This window comes from Eumetopias jubatus, unplaced genomic scaffold, assembly GCF_037043125.1.
Source record: "Eumetopias jubatus isolate StellerSeaLion01/CBP00866 unplaced genomic scaffold, mEumJub1_p1.0 scaffold_4, whole genome shotgun sequence".
NCBI classification, from domain to species: domain Eukaryota; kingdom Metazoa; phylum Chordata; class Mammalia; order Carnivora; family Otariidae; genus Eumetopias; species Eumetopias jubatus.
In genome coordinates, this window is record NW_028274810.1 from 176802690 (window position 1) to 176824463 (window position 21774).

Consider the following 21774-nt stretch of genomic DNA (forward strand, 5'->3'; position numbering starts at 1 on the left):
GACGGTGAATGATTGCGTTCATCCGGGGAGACAGCTGCGGCAGATGGGTGCCCTGAAGGGGTAGAGGGACAAGGGGTTTAGTGAGTCAGGCAGTGACTTCACTGATGAACTGTGGACTCTCTTAAGATGGATATGGAAAGATGTGAAGGCAGGAGGCAAGGAGGGGTTCGGAAGGAAGTAGAAGCAAGAGAACTCCGGGATCCAAGAAGAAACTGTTGAGTCAACAAGCTGAAAAAAGAGGAGGGTTATGATCCGAGTGGGTGTTTTTATCCTTTGCATCACACATTCGGTACAACCTAAATCTTTGCGTACGGAGGTGGTGCTCCCTAGCTGGGGACGGTGTATTGAAGGAGATTTTTCTCAATGTCTGCTGAGTTGCCTTTTGTTATGTCTGTAATACTAGCTATTTAATATTAGATTTCAAGTGGTAAAAGTTGCTCATGTTTGCTTTGGAGACGGTACACACATGAAAAGGGTAGATGTGTGTTTAAGAAATATATTTTTGTTATCTTATGGTATCCTGCAGTTCTCATGATGGGCTCAAGCAAACAGCTTTCTTAGGAGGGTTACAGGATCTGTGAGGATGATGGTGCCAGGAAAGCTAGAGATACTTCAGCAAGGATGAAGATAGGATTAGGAAGGCGAATTAGGGTGGGTTTATAAGAAGATCCACAATAGGGATATAAGAATGAATGTTGGGTAGAAGATGGAGGGGAACAAGATCACTGGGGATGAAGGAACGTAAGAGAACTTGTCACATTTGCCACACAGGTAGATATTGACGTCACGTGGGTAATGGCTAGGATGGAGGTGAAGACGTCACCGAGGTGAGAGGGCACTGGGCGTGGCCCATGACAGTGACAAGGCAGGGGGGAGGGCAGTAGAATTGGATGGCATGGGCCTCAGAGGAACAGGGTTTTGTTGTTGTTTTCTTTTTTAGGTGGTAAGGAAATGATGGTCTGGGAATCAGTAAAAAGCAAGTACTCCTTTCCTCCTCCTCCAGACCCCAAGAATTAGAGACGGCTAGGACAGTGAGTAGTGCAGTGGTTCTCTTTGTGTGCAGTCCCACGACCAGCTGCATCCGATCAGCAGCTGGGAACCTGTTAGAAATGCATTCTCAGGCCCCACAGACTCAGAAACTCTGGGGGTGGGCCAGCAGTCTGTGTGTGTGTGTGTGTGTGTGTGTGTGTGTGTGTGTGTGTGTGTGTGTGTTTAAAGATTTTATTTATTTGTCAGAGAGAGAGAGCACAAGCAGGGGGAACGGCAGAGGGAGAGGGAGAAGCAGGCTCCCCACCAAGCAAGGAGCCCGATGCAGGACTTGATCCCAGGACCCTGGGATCATGATCTGAGCCAAAGGCAGACGTTTAACCAACTGAGCCCCCCAGACATCCCAGGAATCTGTGTTTTTGCAAGCCCTCCAGGTGACTCCAGTGTGCTCGTGAGAACCACTGCTGCAATGACATCTACTTGGGTACGGGGAGGGAAGTAGTCAGTGTGTCCCATGAGCGGTCTGATGGATTTCCCCTGGTAGGTCTGGAAGCAGGTACAGCCTGGACTCAGTGGACTTGAGACTTGGCTCTTGTGGTCTCCAGTGGCATCAGGCTGATAATAATAGTCTCAGAGCACATGTTAGAAGTTTGGTCTTTGCCTGGACCTAGGAATTTGCTATTAGCCCCAGCAGTGATTACAAGGACTGGTTCATTTATAACTTTAGCTGTCATTGCTAGGGTTTTAACCACACAATTCGCTATATGCACATGAGTTTATTTTTAAACCTTTCATAAACATTTCCTGTCATAAAAATAAGTTGTTATTCTTGTTAAGTGGTAGTTACTTGCAATTCAGAATTTCTTTTTCCTTAAGGAATGGGATGGATTGAATGTTATTTCAGATTTATCCTAATCACCCTATCTATAATACACAGGTATGCCATTATTGTGATAATAAGGAGGGAAAACATTTTATTAAAAAACTGCAAAACTTGTAAAAGGTGAAGGAGAAGGTTGTGTAAATGTGTGTGCTTTGTCGAGGGGGAATCATCGGAGCTGTGGGATGAGGTATACCCGGATTCAGTAGGTGTGATTCGTGCCTCAGCCTTGACCACAGACCTGTAATTTAGGATGCAGCTGGCTTGACTCGGGCCCATAAAGGCAGAGAAGGAACCCCAGCAGCTCGGGCAGTCATGGTGGCAGGCCGGCGTCCTGAAAAAGAGCGGGGATTGGAGATGCGGAGGCTCGCGCGTGTGTCCTGATGGGTGCATTGGAAATGTGCTGCATGGATGACTTCAACAAACATTTATTTTGCATGCCTGGTTTGTGTCAAGACACATTTTCCCCCCATTTAATTAAATGTTTATTCAATGAAAGTATGTATAAAAACTTATAAATCTGGGAACTCAACCATACATGAAACAGGATGACGGGATATTCAGTTTTAAACATAGATGTACAGCACAGCTATGAACTGTTCTTCCCTTTTCCCTTTGGTCCTTATTTCTGGCTCCTGTTTTGTCCTGTCAGACCATGTCCTGTCAGACCTGCACCTCCAACTCTTAATTGCCTAAGTGACCACTGGAAGGAGTCTATTATTAGTATAGAGAATATGAGTATCCCTACTTTGAACATGGTTTTGAGTAAATGGTTAGAATGGGTCATTTGACTATTCTGATAAAGAGACCTTGGAGACCCAAGGAAGGATTAATGGACACATTTTATTGCTTTCAGACCAGTGGAGGAAAGTTCAGGTGTTTAAAGCCAAGACGCATTTTAAAGGCAAGGAAATTGAGGCCTCCAAAATTGTTGTCTTCCCCAAATCAAAGTTAGTGAAGAAGCCAGGAATCTAATCCAGGTTCCTTAAGTCCGAAACGGGCTACCCCCACCCCCCCCCCAAGTGAATGTAGTGGCTTGGTTTCCTGTGGCCCTAGGACGGGATCTCTTGTCACTCACCCTCTCTCTGAAAACAACAAAACAAAAGAAAGCCTCCAAAATACTAAATTTGCATGATGGCGGGTCATCTTAAATCCCTGGTAACAAATGAGTCACTATCATGTAACATTTTAGCAAGCCCTAACTTCAGCGGGACAGATCTTTGAGGAGAGGAAAGGGGAGCGGGAAATGGCTCTTGGTCAGAGGACACCTAAGACACTTGTCAGTTTTGTTCAGTTGGCCCCGATGCCTTGTTTCGCTCTCTTCCAAATCAAATATCGGGACCATAGGTTGCTGATTCCTCTTCAGAACATTTAAATGTTTAATTTGCATGTGAAGCATTCAGTTTGACCAAAAAAATTTAAACACTCATAATAAACAATTTTGGAAGGCTGCTGCCTTGCTCTGGTGGATACTGTTTGTGCTAAATTAATACACTAATCAGAGCTCTGATGCATTCTGTGAACTGCTAATCTTAAATCAGTGGATAAATGGTAGTGGCATTGGGCTGGTTTTATTTCACAGAAGGGACTATTTGGAGGTGGGGCTGGAGGGAAGTGGAAAAAATCAGAATAGAGTTGTACACTCTATTTCCAATACCTTCTCTGAGGTCCCGTTTCCTAGATCACTGCTGCCATGCTAAAGGGTTTCTTCTTTCCCTGTCCCCTCCCTCCCAGCCTCCCTTCCCTCTCTTCCCTTCCCTCCCTCCATGCTTTCATTCTCAGCTCTCTCTCCCTCCTTCTCTCTCGCTCTCCCTCTCTTTTTACTTTTGCTATTGGAGGAATTAGACTTGGGATGGTAATGCCTGTGAATCAGAATTCCAGAGCATTAATTAATGTACTATTTAGTATTCAGTTTCACTCACACAAACTAAGTCATGGTCTTTTTCATGTAAGCATTTGATTAGATTCTGAAGGGCCAGATCAACCAGGTCCTGGGCGCGGGGCCACCTGTTACAGCAAGACTTGTTTCAGTTTTGAGTGATTTGGTCCTTGGGCTGAAACCATTGAAGCCTGATTCCAAGAAAACAAAACTGGCAGGACAATTTGTTCCATTTCCTTTTCTCCAGCATGCTTCATTTTTTTTTTTTTTTTTTAGGGTTTGGAGTTGGGAGACAGGACCCACTGAAAGAGGAATCCCATAAGTGGGGAGAGAAAGGCTGTTGCATTGTTAGGGGAGCGTTTCAGCCTGAGTGATTAGCAGTATTTGGCCATGAGGAAGAGGCCTCTAAAAATAACTGGTGAGCAGAGTTTGCAGTCAGGTCCAATTTCAGTTCTACAGGCCTTACCCATGGAGCAGTTGGCCAGTCCTAAGCCCTAGTAGGGAAAAGGGTGTTCGGCGTGCCTGATACCTGCTGATAGCGCTCTGATTTTTCTCTTCCTTCTACGTTATTCATGGATTGAAGAGACCAAAATGGCTGAAGGTAAAGGTGCATTTTTATTGTTTGGGTTAAAAGTGGTTTAGGATCTAGCTGGCAGATTTTAGCTTTGTTTTCAGTTGTGCACTCTTAAAAATATTTTTGGCTAAGTGCTTCAACTGCATCTTCTACATTTTCTATTTTGAACTACTAGAGACATCAACTTCTCATGGTAGTTTAATTTTTCATGGAGTAATCTGTCTTTAATCTGAATGTGTTTTGGTGTCTTAACTTAGAATTTCTTTTAGTATGTTGTACCGTCAAAGACCACATTTTACAACCTTCAGAAAAATGTACAAGTGGTCTTCTTTGGTCTTACAATTACAGTGAATTTAAAGAATGGTGTGTATTCAGATCTCAAATTATGGGAAATTTAAGGCCTGTCTGAATCTCGTCTTATATTAAGGAGCACACTTAATTGGTTTAAGCAAAGCTTGACTCAGACTTGACCATTTGTGGAAACTGACCTAATTTTTGTGAAGTGAGCAATAAATGCAAAGTAAAGACACTAGGATTTTATTTATTTATATTTTTTAGTGTAATTATTAACTTCAAGTGTTTTTTTAACAATGTGTTGAATTTACATTCTTGTATATGTTTGTTTTTGCCATACTTTGTAAGGTAAGACTGTCTTTCCACTTATTTGAAAGTAAGGTAAGACTGTCTTCCACTTATTTGAAAGTAAGCTACATTAGCTCATTATGTTTTTGTTTTGTTTTTCAATTTGATTTGGTCTTTTTATTTATGTTTTTATTTGTTACATTAGATAACCCTACTAGAGTGGTAAAAACTACCACCGTTCTGCTGTGGCATATATATTCACAAACAAAACACCATCTCAAGACCCCAGATTTCTGTAGCCTTCCCACCCTGCTCATTATGTTGAAATTTTATTGAATACCAAAAAAAAAAAAAAAAAAAGACGTGTTAAGACAGCTTCCAACTCTCAACTGCCTAAGTGACCACTGGAAGGAGTCTATTACTCCAAGTATCCCTACTTTGAACATCGTTTTGAGTAAATGGTTAGAATGGGTCATTTGACTATTCTGATAAAGTGCCTCATGTCACCATGATGAAGAATTTGAGATATGTATCTTTAAGTTCTTTTACAAGACATTTCTCCTCTTTTCTGAGGATTATATAATCTATGTAGTGAGGTAAAATCAGCTGATACTTCTGACCTACTGTTAACAGTTCTTGGCTCCCAAATGGTGACATTTTGTAACATGGAAAAAATAATCAGTTTGAGGAGTTGCTTGACAGTTTTGTGTTTTTTTTTTCAATTTTAAATGTGGGGTTTATGTATAAATATGAAATTACCAGCACAGTGCTAAGTAAAACTCATACATGGTTGATTTGTAATTCAGTTTGTTGTAACCCAGTTAAGTAATTGACTGACTCCTGTTCAGGTGCTGGGGTATGTCTTTTATTTTCTTTTTCCCCAACCAAATAAATAAAATGACCTATTGTCCCTAGCCCACATTTTGTAGAGAGGCACATTTCATTGCTCACTGTGTTGAGTAGTATGTGAGAACAGTTTTCTGATTTGGAGGTCGTTACTTTTGATGGGTCAACATGGAAAAAGATGAATCACATAGTTCTTGCCTTATTCTTAACCCCCCTTAAAAAAATCTTCCTGATCTTAATCCCTGGGACTACAGGTCAAACAATAGTCAGAACATGAAATGAAGACTCTTAGATTTATTCTGATCTTAGGAAACAGGGTTAACTGCTAGGCATTCTTCCAGAATACCTTTGGAACAAAGTGCTGATTTCAGGTTTGCTTAGGGGGTTTTAAACTCTCTTGAAGTGTTTATCTTACTATGCTTTTTTCAGTTAATTGGACAAAAAATAATCTGCCCTTTGGGACTAGGTACACCATATTTACAAAGTGACATATCACGAGAGTATTATTTGGTGTCAAATAGCAAGTTCCTGTAACAGAGATGTCTTGGGAAAGATTCCTTTCTATAATTTACCGTTTTGTTCCGTTGTGGTATTAGTAAATATTAACAGTAATAAGATTAATGAAACCAGAGTAAGAATTTATTTGACATTAGAAAGGATGGATAAAATACTGCTAATAATTTCATATTCTAGCTAAGTAACATTTACCCTTTTTTTGACATTAATCTTTTAAAGTGATAAATTTGTTTGATAAATTATACTGTAAATGAAAAACATTTCTGGATTTATTATGCCTTTTTTGCATTCTTAAACAGTTTTAAATAATATTTTAATGACAGACTCAGTCTGATTGTCATCATTCCCTTTACTTAAAATTATTTTAAGGGCAATTTAAGATTATTTTAAGGGTAGTTCAAGGTTTGCCTGCACGCATCAATCATAGATCACCCCCTGCCATTTAGTTTTTTCAAATTCTTTGCTCTTGCTGCTGGTTTTCAGACCTCCTACAGGCCTTCCTTCCAGCAGCACTTTGTTGCTTGAACTCCTATAGGTGAAGTTGTCTTTAAAGTATATTCTTTAGTTTTGTGCAGTATGTTAGGAAACTTGATCAAAGTTTTAGAATCACGTTCAAAACAAATATATGTCGATTCTAGTTAAAGGTATGTTCTTTACTGTGTTTTGATCCCCCTCCCCCCATCTCTGCCACGGTGCGTGAATTTATGTAATTTAAAGAAAACTTTTTGTACCTTTTACTTATATTTAGTGTTGCAGGTCAGTAACTTAGATGAGTATTTGCTGAATTAACTCGGATAAATGAGTCTTTCCTTTTGAGAATCTTAGAAGTTTTTCTCCTCCATTTCTGCTTTAAGAAAGAAACAGACATGGAGATAGACTTGAACTTTGAATTCAAATAATTGTTTCATTAGCTATTCCATTACAAGCTCCTTTTAAATTATAAATCCATGTTTGGAGGTAAATGGATATTCCAGAAGGCATTTTTCTTATTATAATTAGTATTCTATATGAACAGGTATGTATGTATATATTTGTATGCTGTATAAAAATAAGGATTTTTTTTAAGATTTATGTATTTATTTGAGAGAGAGAAGGAGCGAGCATGAGTGTGAGGGGTAGGGGGAGAGGGAGAGAGAGAATCTCAAGCAGACTCTGCGCTGAGTGTGGAGCCTGACCCTGGGTTTGATCTCACAACCCTGAGATCATGACCTGAGCCAAAATCAGGAGTTGGTCGCTTAACCGACTGAGCCACCCAGGTGCCCCAGAAATAAGGTTTTTTTTGTTTTTGTTTTTTTTATACAGCATTGAAAAATGTCTTCATGTTCACTGAAGTTTTAATAAATTAAACACATAACATTGCTAGTGAATCTCTGGTGCTCCCGTCCCCACTTTTTTCTTTTCTTTTTTAAAACTTTAGTGATGCTCTATATTGTCCTTATAATTTTTATGCTTAAGACACACAAAAGTATTGGAAATCATCATTTTCCCCCATCAACATTGCCAGAGTTTTCACAGTCCCCCCCCCCCCCCCCATGGCTGTGTTCGGATATTGAAACAGTGAAGCCTGTTTTAAGTGGATTTAATATGTAACTTTATAATCTATGCCCGGTAAGAATTTTTTTAATGTAAACATTATGATTTTATAAAGCAAGCTTTTTGGAGACTTAATAATAGATCATATTAGAAACAGATTAGATGGCCATATGTTATTTGGTGAGTATTCTTTTGTGAATTCACCCTGTGACTATAAATCAGGCCCTTTTTGATAGGCCTGTTAATATTTAAAGAACATTAGAAAGGGAAATTGACTTTTTTGTTAAGAATGAAATTTGTCTCAGTCATATTTTTATAGACAAATATGGCTATATAGATAAAAAATGTATGTATTTGAGTGTATGCACTCACTCTCAGACTGATTTAGTTTTTATGGCCCCTTTTGAAAAGTTGATCTAGTGATTTGTTTAAAAAACTGTATCTTTTTAATAAGAAGAATTTCATTTCATTTTTTCTTCCAGAAGATTTGGCCGTATATTCTTGATTTGAGGCACTGGATACTACTACCAGTATTCTGTAATGAGAGTTGGATTTAGGGATGAGAAAGCCAGTTCTAGATTAGAGCTAGTGAGCTTTGTTAAAGTCATGTAATTTGGCCCACTCACACGGATCAAGGAATTCAGGACCAGAGAAGTAGGGTTAATTCCTAGCTCTGTCCAACTTGTGCTGCAGACTTGGAGTAAACCACATAATCTTTTTTCTATGAAACAGGGATGATTATTACTGTCCTTACCCTGGTGGTTCTGACCCAGGCACCACCCTTGTAGGGGACACTGGGAAGAGTTTGGGTATATTTTTGTTTGTCATCATCGGGGAGCTACTTGCCTTCAGGACCCGAGGAAACCAGGCTGCCCTGCAGCGTGAGGCACAGTTGCACTGGATAAAGAATTGTTCTTTATAGACATCCAGAAATGCCCTCTTGAGATACACTGACCAGACCTTTGTGAGAATCACATGCCGCCATACACGTGGGGGCACTTTGAAGTACATGGCACATGCTCAACAAAGAGAAGACAGTGTCCTGCTATACTACCTGCTTGATAAACTTGTCCTTTTCTCAAAGAGCATTTGGGAATATGACATATCTTTTGAATAATATTTATTATGTTCCTTTCCAAAAGAAATTTGAATATGGTGATCCTTTCTTCTAAGGACAGCATTGACCATTTTCTGTCAGTGTCACTTGACGTTCGTTATTTTTGTTTACTTTTGGCTGTAAGAAGACTATTTCCAGAAGAATAGCAAATGTGATAAATGACACTCAGTGGACTGCAGTATACAAAGCTGTTTCCTGCATTGAGACGGATTGTGAATGATGAGCCTTTTCCAGCTTCGTAGGCCCTGGTGGATCTTGTAAAGGAGGAAGACTCATTGTTGTACTATTTTGCTTCTCTTCTTCCCTGACCTCTATTTCCTGTAAATAGTCTCCTTCTCTTCTTCTGTCTCTCTCCGGTGAAGAATATGGAGCCATTTTTGGGGGAGATATTTTTGTGGCCATTAACAGGCTTTTTAAGATTCTCCAGAAACTGAATGGGTCAGAGAAAAGGATGTGGCCACATTTCTGTGTGATTTCATGAAGCTGTTGATACACGCTGAACTTTGGAGGAGGTTACATGTAAAGAACTTAGAAGGAAGGTATACAGATTACAGATACTATACATATGATATCAGCCCTTTATTTTTAAAAAATTGTTAGCCAGTAAGTGGTTTTCTTTTTCATTACTTCTAAGTCAGAGTTTTATATGTGTGGTGTTGAGTCTGAACAGAATCTTTTCTGTTTCAAAATCTTTATCTTAGGGATGCCTGGGTGGCTCAGATGGCTGGACGTCTCCCTTCAGCTCAGGTCATGATCTCCAGGTCCTGGGATCGAGTCCCACGTCGGGCTCCCAGCTCAGCGGGGAGTCTGCTTCTCCCTCTCCCACTCCCCCTGCTTGTGCTCTCTCTCTCTCAAATGAATAAATAAAAAAATCTTTAAAAAAATCTTTATTTTATGTAACATGTTTTGAGAATTTGAAAACTATTTTTGAAATGATTTACCATTGTAAGTACTTTCAAGTAACTGGAGAAATAATTCAGCAAAAAGAGGTGTTCACTAAGATGTCTTCTTCTATAATGACATTGTTCATCTGTTTTATTTTTAAACAGAGACAAAGCATGGAGGACACAAAAATGGGAGGAAAGGAGGACTTTCTGGAAGTTCATTTTTCACATGGTTTATGGTCATTGCATTGCTGGGAGTCTGGACATCAGTAGCTGTCGTCTGGTTTGATCTTGTTGATTATGAGGAAGTTTTAGGTAAGAATTTTGGTATTGTTTCTTATGTGAATTTGTAAGCATGAAAGACATCCTTTAGTAATCTTAAAGATTTATCATTGTTTTTGGGGTAATTTCTGTAGCCTTTCAGTTGTTCTCAACAGTGTAGAAACAAAAGGGGATGTTATCAGGGTTACCTGGGAGTAGTGGCTTTTCAACTTCTTCAGACATAATCTGCAGTAAAAATAAAAAATAGGCATTTATTGTATGTATATCACACTGGAAAGTTTTATCAAACAGTACTTAACTCTTAGGAAATGCAGTACTATATAATTTCTATTCCATCTTGTTATATTACGAATTTTAAACATTTATGAGCCACTGAATTTATATCAGGACCCAGTTTGCTAGACCCTTCCTTAGAGAGCATTTGGAAGCACGCCCCATTGTCTCTGTTGGAATGAATCAGTGTGTGTGTATGTGTATATGTGTGTATTGGTGTTGGTATAGGGGTATGTGTGTGTGTGTGTGTGTGTGTGTGTGTGTTGGGATAGGGGTGTGTGTGTGTGTGTGTTGGGATAGGGGTGTGTGTGTGTGTGTGTGTGTGTGTTGGGATAGGGGTGTGTGTGTGTGTGTGTGTTGGGATAGGTGCTGTCTGTATGCTATTGAGGAGGTTGTGATGTTATTTCTGATAGTTGTCTTCCTTTCTCCTTGTTTTTCCTTTTCTCTTCCCATAATCACTGCAGTTTTTCATGACTTTTTACATTAATGATTCTTTACCATTTTTGGAGTCATACTCCGAAGTCACAGTCTTTTTTTAAATTGAGATAAAATTTACATAACATAAAATTCAATATTGTTAATATGTGAAGATGTACAGTTTACTGGTTTTTAATATATTCCTCATTATCTAACTCAGAATATTTCCACCACCCCCTCCTCCCCTCTCCTGGCAAACACATATTTCTGTGTCTATGATTTTCTTACTCTTGACATTTCATATAAATGGAATCATACAATATGTGGCCTTTTGTGTCTACCTCTTTGCATTTGGCATACTGTTTTCAGGGTTCAGTGCTTACTCCATTTTATAGCTGAATAATATTTCATTGAATGGATACTCACCACATTTTGCATATCCATTCATCAGTGATGGACCTTTGGGTTCTTTCCACTTTTTGGCTATTGTGAATACATGGTCTTCCTCTTTAATGATCTAGTTGAAAGTGTGGACCCTGTCACTGAAAAAAAATGCATGCTCATCTATATGTACCGTGTTGCATAGAAAACCCCATCCCTTCCATAAAGCCTTCTGTACTTCTGCTTTAGATGTTAGATTATAGCCGTCTTTCGACGGGTGGGGTGGGGGGAGGCAAAACACGCTTATGGATAATCTGCCGTTTGTTGCAGTTTTTCATTATTACTTAAAGGAGAGTGTCTCTGGATAGATGATAGAGTAATAGAGGAAGAATTTTAGTTTGGAGACAAACTTCTGAGTAGATCTGTGCTTTTGTTGACTTACGGCGATATGTTGCCAGGGAACATCTCTTAAACAGAAGAAGAGATTTGAAATGTTTGTACCTTTAAGGGCAAGTTAACAATTTTCGTGTTTTTACATGCATGCAGCCAAAGCAAAGGACTTCCGTTATAACTTATCGGAGGTACTTCAAGGTAGGCTATTGGAGATGCATTTTAAGTCTACTTGTGTTAGTCTCTAAAACCTCATCCTTATTCTGTTAATTTAGTTATCCCCTGCATCGGAGAAAATAGGTGGTAGGACCAATGTCTCCCTTTGTTGGTCAGAAAGTATGGTATTTTCTATCCTTTTTATGTTATTTGCGCTCTGTGCTATAGATGGCCTCCACCTGCAGATCAACGCTTCTTATTTATATTTTCTTAGCCATAGAAATGATAACTTCCTTATCTCTTCGTTATTATTTATGTTTACTTTTAATGTGTGTGTGTGTGCTTTCTAAACCAGACTTCTACATAGCTAGTTAACTATTTTCCTAAGTAGAACGAGGGCTCTGGGAGGGTAAAGATTGATCACAGCCCCTCTACTCCAAAAGTTCTGCCTGCTCTCCTGCAATGTTTTAACTTACGTTTTATTGAGGAGATGGTAACAGTGCTGCAGACTGATTTTTTAGTACTAATGCTGTATTTATGGATGCTGTTTAAAATATTGCTCTACGTGATGTCTCCTCACAGCCATTGTCCAATGCTGAGTTCTAAATGATGCTGGTTTTAGAATGTTTTTTAGGGAATTGAATGTGTTTGATTCACATTTGGAGTACTAAACATGGCAGGGCTCCTAGATGATAAAGCCTTAAGATAACATTTTACTCTGCTTGAAGAGGAAAGGCTCTGAGAGTACTGTCTTCTCAAGTGGTCTGTTTTAAGCTTTTTTTTTTTTTTTCCTTGATAGTAGATGGCCAGTGCTAGTTAAGTTTTAAGTGGGATAACTAAGTTTTCCTTTGTTGTTTCAGGAAGCCAGTTTTATATACTGTATTTCCAGAAGTCTTTTTTTTTTTAAGTTGATTCATGATGTTTCTGTTATGAATCATTATTGTAAAATATAAAATTAATTATGCTCTTATTTTTAGTACTTATACTTGATGTTAATTATTTATATTTAGTGTTTATTTGAGGCTTGGTGGGTGTTCTTTTTATTTTGAATATTGATGGTGGTGAGGAACTTTCATACTGTAGAAGCATTACATTTTATGTAACTTAGAAATCAATAATGTTTCTTATTTATGTTGAAATTTTTAACCTAAATTATTTTTGGCAACATAATACAAAAACTCGGCTGAAATGATTAAATCAGCAGATTGTTAAAACTTTAAGGAAAATATTATCTCAGTTATATTTCTTAGATTGTAAGGCAAACATGTCCTGAATCTATCATTTTTAGGTAAGATCTTCACTTAACACTGCTTTTCAGGATTCAGAGAGCAAAGAATTGCATTGATTGGTAATATTTATGGCTGATGGTCAGGACTGTAATAAGGGGTAATACCTTATCAAACTTGTTTTCCCTTTTCTTCCCATCCATTTTTTCCTCCCTCTTGCAGGAAAACTAGGAGTCTATGATGCTGATGGTGATGGAGATTTTGATGTGGATGATGCCAAAGTTTTACTAGGCAAGTAGACATGTTATTTTTTTGTTAGTGGTGATCTTTGCCTTGATAATATCTGTTTTCAGTCACACACATTTTATGGAAGATATTTCCCACTTCAGTTCCGTATTTCATTCTTACTGAAATGTTAATGGCTTAATTGTTTTTCCAGGCATTTATATTTCAGTATACTTTTATAAATGTATACTGAAATACAAATAAGAATATATAAGAATAAGAATAAATAAGAAATATAAATATAATAAATAAGTATAGACTTCTTGCACATAGGTTTTCAGTAAGCATAATTTCATATCTGTGTTCAGATTTAAAGCACTTCCTAATCTGGACTTAATATTTGAACATATAGATAAGGTACTAGCCTGTTTTCAAATATGGTAATTACAGTCATTCTTGAGCGTTAGTTGACGTAATTCACTTCCATTTGAAAATGTAAGTTTCTAAAGGCTTACATAAATCCATTTTGAAATAAAAATTGTGGTAGCCGACGTTTTAAAATGTCCTGTGCCTATTTTAAAGGTAACATTAAAATATGAACTAGTAGAGTTTGGCTGGGTTTCTTTATTTTAGAAATCTTGAACCCTTCTCTTTCTACCACCAGAATTACCTGTCTTTATCATTGAGATATTTCTTATAATGTATAAATATGTGATATTCCCTCATTTGTTTTAAAATGCTGCCTTCCTAGAAAAAACGATGTTAATTTTAATATGCAAGTTTTATATAATCTGGCCCTAGTGAGATGTGTGTTTCTGCTTGTTAAACAGCATCACTTCCTTTGTTTTACTATGTAGTGTTACATGTATTAAAATTTTGTATACTAAAGTACTTAGAAAAATAATAAATATGTCATGGTAATATATACTATACTTACTAGAGTAATGATGCAAAGAAATTCATCCTAGACACACAAGTTTGTGTTTATTTTATGGATATGAAAAAAATGGGAGGGTATCACATCTATAACCAATGGAATAGTTTTAGGTAGATTAATCTTAACCTCCTTAGAAAACAGTAAGTTCTAAATATGAAAAAAGTGTTTTAGTTGTGATTAAATGTAATTTAGCTTCTTAATTTTGACCTTAGTTTATGTTTTCATATACTTCTCAATGGGAATTATATTTGCTACTTAACAGTGGAAGTTTACTCTCAATGAAATTTTTTTCCTCTCTTAACCTTAATGGAATTTTCTATATAATTTTGTCATTACATTTTTTCTAATTTTTTATGGCTATAGTAAATTTAAATCTAAATTTTTCTATGGATATAGTAAATCCTCAGAAGACTATAATCCTAGACATGCAAAAGAAGTAAAATGTATAGAATTTAACCTATCACAATGATGCTAATTTGCTTGCCTGTAAATGGTTTATTACTCCATTGTATTACTTTACTTTAAATGATGGATTCTGAATAGTTATCATTTTAAAGATAATTTCCTGTGGGCCATGTTTCCTTATTTTTAGAAATAATATTACTTCTCATCTGCTATATTTTGTTGGGGTTTTTTTTGGCTTAAAATCAGCTATGTGAAAAAAAATAAAATCAACAATGTGGTCTGTCAGATAGGAAATATCAACTATTAAAAATTAAAATGTTATTTCTTCTATAGAGCACACTGATTTCTATAGCAAACTTACATTAATAACTTGATTTTTAGTATTTTAGATTGCAAGAGTTTATTTCCTGTAAGGTTTTTAAGCAAACATTAAGAGGCTAATTAATTGAAACTTAAAACATTGCCATTTGCAGTAGACATTTATTTGGTATGGGCAAATCATAACTTGTTCCTTTTACAAGAATTATATATTTGGAGGTAGAACCAAATTTGGTGAATCTCAGAGTTCATTTTGGTAATTTGACTATTAAATGCACAAAAGCTAAAATAAAGGATTTTACCATGTAAAGGTACTAATTCATCGTTAGCGTATGGCTTTACAGTTAGCCAAAACAAACCAAATGTGAGCTGTGAGGCTCACTTAACGTCCTCTGACCTTATTTCTATAGTGATTGAATTTTCTGCCTGAAATACAAGCTTGACTGGAATTGAATTCTATGACTAAAGGTCTTTTTTAGTTTTGTGAGATTATTGTAGCTTAGTTGTGCCTCTGTTACTGGCAGGTGGTTGCAAAGAGCCTGATGAGATTCTTGGGGTACAGAGGCATTAATGGGCTCTGTATCTTCGGGGAGAGGTTATGGGGGAGCAAATTCAGTGAGTGTGTACCCAAAAAGAAGCCAGGCTTCCTGGGTGTACTCTCGTTGGAGAGGCAGCTCAGGGGTAAGGGTTTGGGTTAAGGCACCAGGAAACCAAAGGGCAGATGCAGGTAGGAAGCTAGAGATTAGGGGAGAGCTTGTAATAACAGTTGAAATATGCTCAGCTTTCATAGGTTTGGCATTTCTTTCATAAGTATTTCTTTCTGCATTCTTAAATTTGCATAATCTAAATCTTATCAATTTGAGGAAGTGTACACTTCCATATTTACATTGCACATTTTAAGATTTGGTTTTTCTTGCGAAATACAAAGAGAGAATGAAATATGTGTGAGTAAATCAAGATATTCTGAACAGCCATCATTAGTTTTATTTCATTGTTTCTGGCCATGGCCCTTACGATATACTTCGAAAATGTTCTAGGCCTTTCCCAGTTTACATAGCTTCTTCCTACTTTTGTGGCCAAATTACTTGGAATAAATTATCCTTGATGTCGGCTTGGATTATTGAAAACTACATTGCTGGAAATTGTATTCTTTGGAAACTTGTTTCCCGAATAAAATCAACAGGAAGGTGGTCCAAGGACCACTTGCTAAGAGTAACATCCCTTCAGAGTAACGCCACCTAAGGATTGCATGATTGTCCTTTTGTCCGTGACTAGCACCTCGCTGGCTCCATATCTGGTATGGCTGGAGAACATAGGGGAGGCCAGTCAGCAATTCCTAGAGCCTTGATAAGCATTTGTAGACTGGACAGACGCATAAGTGAACTAGATCTTGCCCACTCAGAGGTGCTCACACCCTGCCCTTGGGTTCGGGCCTGCTCTTAGAGGCTAAGGAATTAATATACCCAGAATATTTCCTTTTTCTCTTTGGAGTAATATTTTTGTCTAAAGAACCACAGGAAGGTTGTTGCATAGTTGGGTCTATAGTTTGTTCAGGTACTTTTGCATATTTGTTGAATACGTCAGCTTGTCATACTGAAGGCTGGTAAAGTTTTATATTTTATATTTGATACTTCGAAGTACTAATACTTGAAAATGGAGAAAAATAAACATGTTTATTAGAAATATACAGCTATAGTGTTTAAAGGCAGGAAGAAGAAACAGTGTTATTCCCACAGAGATTTCAGCGGGAATACAGATCTCCTCTGTTCATAGCACTTGTCAACTGTTAGATTCAGTGAAAAAATATTCTAGTTGTGTCAACAAGTAATTGAAATACCAAAAATACTAACTGCAGTTTGTTTTCTCCCCCTGACCTACACCTATGAACAATGATATGATGTAGTTCTTCTGGGCAATGAAGTGGGGAAAATACACTGTACACTTTAATATTTATGCTAGCTGTCTTGCTGTTCTACCTTCCCTGCCCATCTTGATTCCTGGCTGTTATGTTTACGTGGAGAAATGTTGAGCTGCCAAAGCCCAACCTACTGAATGAGGGTGGTTAGCATCGGAAAAGCTCTCAAGTCATGGATGTTCACATTTCTTATAGCCAGAACTGTCTATCCTGTGTTTTTTCTCTTTCAGAATTACGGGTCTTGTTTTATAGGGTGTGGCAGTATTGGTGGATTTTGATATTTACTGGGCTGAGAGAGATTTCTTACCCAAAACCAGTTCTAAACAGGAAAAAAAAAAAGATAAAACCAATATATACTTTGTTCTCTTTTCCATCGTGATGGCCTGTTTTGGGACTAATACTTAAACAACAGGAGTCACGGGTCTTTACAGTAGAAGCTAATTTCTGGGGCTTATGGGAAGAGGACTTCAAATATTCCTGTTGCAAATGACTGGCTGGGGCCTTGATCAAATTTAATATTGGTTAGCAGAGTGAATTATTATTAATAGCTGACTCTTATTATTGGTCAGAATTATAGGACCATGAGTAAGTAGCCAGAGCACTGTAAAGCTAACATTTGGTAATGTGAACATTTGATTATCTGATATAATTTGAATAAATTTATGTTCATCTGTGGATGCTATAAACAGTAATCTTGCTAGTCATATTAACCCCAGAGTTTCTTAAGTAAACTCTAGGTCCGAAGGGGAAAAGTGTGAGGAAATGCACCTTTTTATTTTCTTCAATGAATATTTATTGATACATGTAAATGCTTGTATAATCAACTCTCGATAATATCTGGTTGGTAAATCAGCAAATGTGGAGGCTGTCAGAAGGATCTGTCTTTTTACCCTCTATTACTTTTGTTCGTTCTTCCCATTGACATTAATCAGTCGATTTTGGCTAACACAGTTTTGTGTTTGGGGCTCTAGATTCTCTAATGAGAGAAAGGCAAACCTAGTTAGGGGCTGGTAGGAATGGTTGAGGATTGGTCAAATTGTGCCTTTCCTGTAGTACATGATTGAGAGTTGATTGTAAGGTGTGCATCTTAATCAGTTTCTTTGTTTTCCGAAGTATCTTTTCTGTTAACTTCTGTGACCATGATGCACATCCTTTTTGAGATCACTCTTCCTCAACTTCTTTTTTCCACCTAACTGCTCTCCTTATTTTCTCTTTCTCTCTTCCTTTATTCTTATGTAGGCCTGACCAAAGATGGCAGTAATGAAAATATTGATTCTCTTGAGGAAGTCCTTAATATTTTAGCAGAGGAAAGTTCAGATTGGTTTTATGGTTTCCTCTCATTTCTCTATGATATAATGACTCCCTTTGAAATGCTAGAAGAAGAAGAAGAAGAAAGCGAACCCGCAGATGGTGTTGATGGTACGTCACAGAACGAAGGGGTTCAGGGCAAGACTTGTGTCATTTTGGATTTACATAACCAGTGACTTTGATTCAGGGACTGAAGTCATTGGCTTATGAAAACCCGAAGCAGTGTCCTGTTTCTTTCCTTTGCTCACCCAGGGCTTCACGAGCAGTGGGGCAGCTATGATCCAGCAGTACAAGGCAACATGTGATCTTTCTCCCCAGTCCAGCTCCTAGCTAGTCCGTTGCTCGGCTTCCCCACTTCTAAGGAAGAAAGGGGCACTCCTCGTTCTTGTAGTAGTCTGCAAAATGCATTCAGAATGATGTTCTTGGTGGTATAATTGGTTTCTGTATCGTTTTGTTTCAACTTATGTTGTATTCACTGAACTGAATTTAGAAACTTCAGAGCACATTGTTTTGTGATTAACCCTTGATGCTTGTCTTTCTAACACACTATTAATTGAGATGATTATAATGGACTTGATTATAAAAATGTTTCCAGCATGATTCATAAATTAAATGATTCTTTGTTGATCTTTAACATGACTGGTGTGTAAAGTGATGGTTCTTTAACACGCTGATATTTTTTATTGTAATTTGTTTAGGTTAACTGATTTGTCAGATAGGTTAATACAAATTTCAGTGTAAGATTCTGTATTAATGGTGCTTTTAAAATAATTTGAAAACAACCCCATGTTTTTGCCTTAGGGTAGCGAAATTATTGTATTCAGATAGTAGTAGGTCTGAATATTTCTGTATGAAAGCAAAATTTATTTTTAATTTTATTTCCAAATATACATCCAGAGAAAGTAATTTGTATTTTTTTTAAGCAGGGATATTACACAAGAGGGAAAATGTGAATATGTATCTTAAATAATGCTGTACATATTAAAATTATTCATCCTAAATCAGTCTTTTTCCATTTTTTCCTGTATTTTCTTATTAAGTGGCTTTCACCTTTCGCTTAGAGGTAGAATGATTTTTAGATGTATAAATTAAATTTACTAAAGTGATAATTCTTTTCAGGAAAATACATTTTTTTTTTTGCCATTAGAAGACCTTAAAAACATTTTTGAATCAGTTCATTTAAAATGAGTTTGCTTCAGTAATAGCAAAAGGAATTGTATTAGCTGTATATAACATGCATTCATAAAATGAGATTTCATCTGTTTCCTTACCACTTGAAAGTGATTAGGACCTCTGGTTTCTGTTACCCTTTTAGGGAGTGGTGTTTCGTGTTCTTAAATCTGTTCGACCTTCTATGAAACTTAACTTGGCTTTGATTCCTCATAGAGCTTAAAATTCAAATGTTTCTATTTTTGAACATTTTATTTATTTAACTCTAGTAATTTCTCCTTTTCGAATATTCATTCCTTATGTTTTCATATGTAACCAAATTGCTTTCAGTAAGTGGAGAAGTCACCCATTTTTTTCAGAGGGGAACATGACAAATTTAGTTTCTCTGCTGGAAATCAGGATCCTAGGCTATCCAGCTATTTATAAGTAGGTATCACAACTTAGCCATAGCCAGAAAGTTAAAAGTATCAAATCAGAACACAGGAAACTTCCCCCTTTACCCGCCACTTACATGTGTCCGAAGAAACTGTGCAATTTGCTCATCTTAAAAAGCATTATTTTAAAGCTACTTTTGCATGTGGCTGCACACATTGTATACATCGGACAGTTGATCTCCTAAAGCTTACATGGCTAGTAAAACTCTAGTAGTCTTTCCCTAATTAATCAGGGAATATGTTTCATTCTGTTCATGTTTCTGACAGTGAAAAGCTTCTGATTTTGAAATGTTAATATCCTGGAACACATTAAGTATAATTTTAATAATGTGCTTTTTGAAAGTTTATGCCGTCTTTGTCCATATTGACTACGTCTTCCACTTTGAGTTGGAGTACTGTGAAATATCAACTTTCATTAGGTTTAAATGAAAAACAGTCTTGGGCCTCGCTCTCAACAAAATTCACGTAGCCAAGTGTCTGAGATGTATTTTTTAAAGCAGTCTAATTTTTCCGTGCTTCATGACTACTAACTCTGGAAGATGTGTGATCCGTTCGAGAAGTAAATGGATTAAATTTGTGTGTTAAAGCGTTTGCAATCATTAATTTCTCTTCAGGCTCTTTTTTTGTCATGATAATGATACTAATGCATGGTTTATGTACAGAAATTAATTATGCTTTATTTTTGTAAGTGAAAAATAAGGACGTGAGGAGATCATTTTCTATTTATCTAATACCCCCTTTAGTCAGCCCTGTTGAAACGTCTCTGACGAAGGTAAAAGGTAGGGAGCTGGTGAACCCCTGACTTCTGTGACTTCCTTCACCTTGTGGCTAAGGCTTGTTTTGGTGAGAAAAAAAATCAAGTTGTTTGCAAAACTAGTGTAGAGTATTTTGAAGCTGATCGAAATTACTTTGCTTAAATTTTATTTATTGTATCTTGTTATAATTTTTAATTTTTCTAAGGATTTATTGTATAATTTTCTGTTTCATAGTATAAATATTTCCCTAGCTTTATGCCTTCTACGGTTATTAAAAAGGCAAAATTGTATTCTGTACATTTGAATATTTATTTGTAGTTAAACGGATTTTGAGTTGTATCACATTTACTCTGCTGTTCTAACTTCAAATACCCAGAGGAACTTGACAGCGTGAGCTCCGTATTCAGATGTAGTCTTGTCTCCTCGGAGCTGGCCCGCTTGTTTCTTTAGACACACTGCCATTTGTCCAGTTGGGTTCTCTGAAGTTTGGCTCAAAAACGAGGAAGTCGCCCTCTGGGGATTTCTTTTCTGCACTGTAGCTCCTTTCAGCCCCGACTGTCTCCGGGACATGACTGGTGGGGTGTCAGTCAGTGGGAGAACCATCTTCTGGGTGCTGGTCATATCGAATCCCTGAGGTCTTGCCACCAGCTTGCTGCCTGGGAGAATCGCCCAGATGCCTCAGGCATAATGGAATGCTGAGTGATCCTGCCTTTTTATCTTGTACTCGATTCTTTCTTCTAGGAACTTAACCTGCCTGTCTCATAGAGCTGTATCCAGACATGTAAGAAAACTTTCCTGCTTGAGTTCTGGTTTATTTTTATTTACAGTTAGCTAGACTGAATAAGAATGTTTTCTGTGTACCCTGAAAAAGCTTGGGAGATTTCTCAAAAGTAGCTGTAGGCATAGGCAGGTATTCTTAATTTGATCGATCCCTTCGTAGATACACCTTTTGGTGATTGATAGCTGTATCCTCTCTAAATAAGGTCCTGGTCTATAAGTAGTTTTCTGTGATTTGGGCTGTGGAATTTTCTTTGGTTACAATGCGTATTTGGAGCATTTTCATGAAATTCACTGACTCAGACTTTATTATCCCAAGTTGATTGATAGAATTGTGTGCCACATTCTCTGCTTCTGATATTTGTTGATATTTCTATAACCAAGTAATACACGGGAGTATTACTGTGAGGTCCTGGAAGTTAGGAACCAGGTCTTAGGCTTCAAAGCTGAGCCCAACATAGGGTGTTTATTAAATGTTTGCTGGGGTAATTAGTCTTGATGAGTGATAACCTCAGAAGTTACCCATTGTCTAATAAAACACTGAGAGTTTTTTTTTTTTTAAACCAACTTAAATAGTGAAAAAAATGATTGGACTTTTTTTTTTTTC

At 37.2% G+C, this 21774-nt stretch overlaps 1 protein-coding gene across 4 annotated transcripts in view; it reads left to right on the plus strand.

Moving 5' to 3' along the window:
• Positions 1-21774, plus strand: part of ASPH (aspartate beta-hydroxylase) — a 212714-nt gene that overhangs the window by 26215 nt on the left and 164725 nt on the right. For 2 of the 4 annotated variants that reach the window (XR_015768103.1, XM_088022826.1), the window contains exons 2-3: positions 9964-10113; positions 13146-13214. Coding sequence is in view for 3 of the 4 variants with exons in the window: in XM_088022826.1 (XP_087878952.1) it covers positions 9964-10113; positions 13146-13214 (219 nt within the window). In the remaining variant the exon portion in view is untranslated. Of the gene's footprint in view, positions 1-4149; positions 4348-9963; positions 10114-11697; positions 11743-13145; positions 13215-17962; positions 18143-21774 lie in introns of those variants that run through there. The other 2 variants (XM_088022829.1, XM_088022828.1) reach the window with 2 other exon arrangements.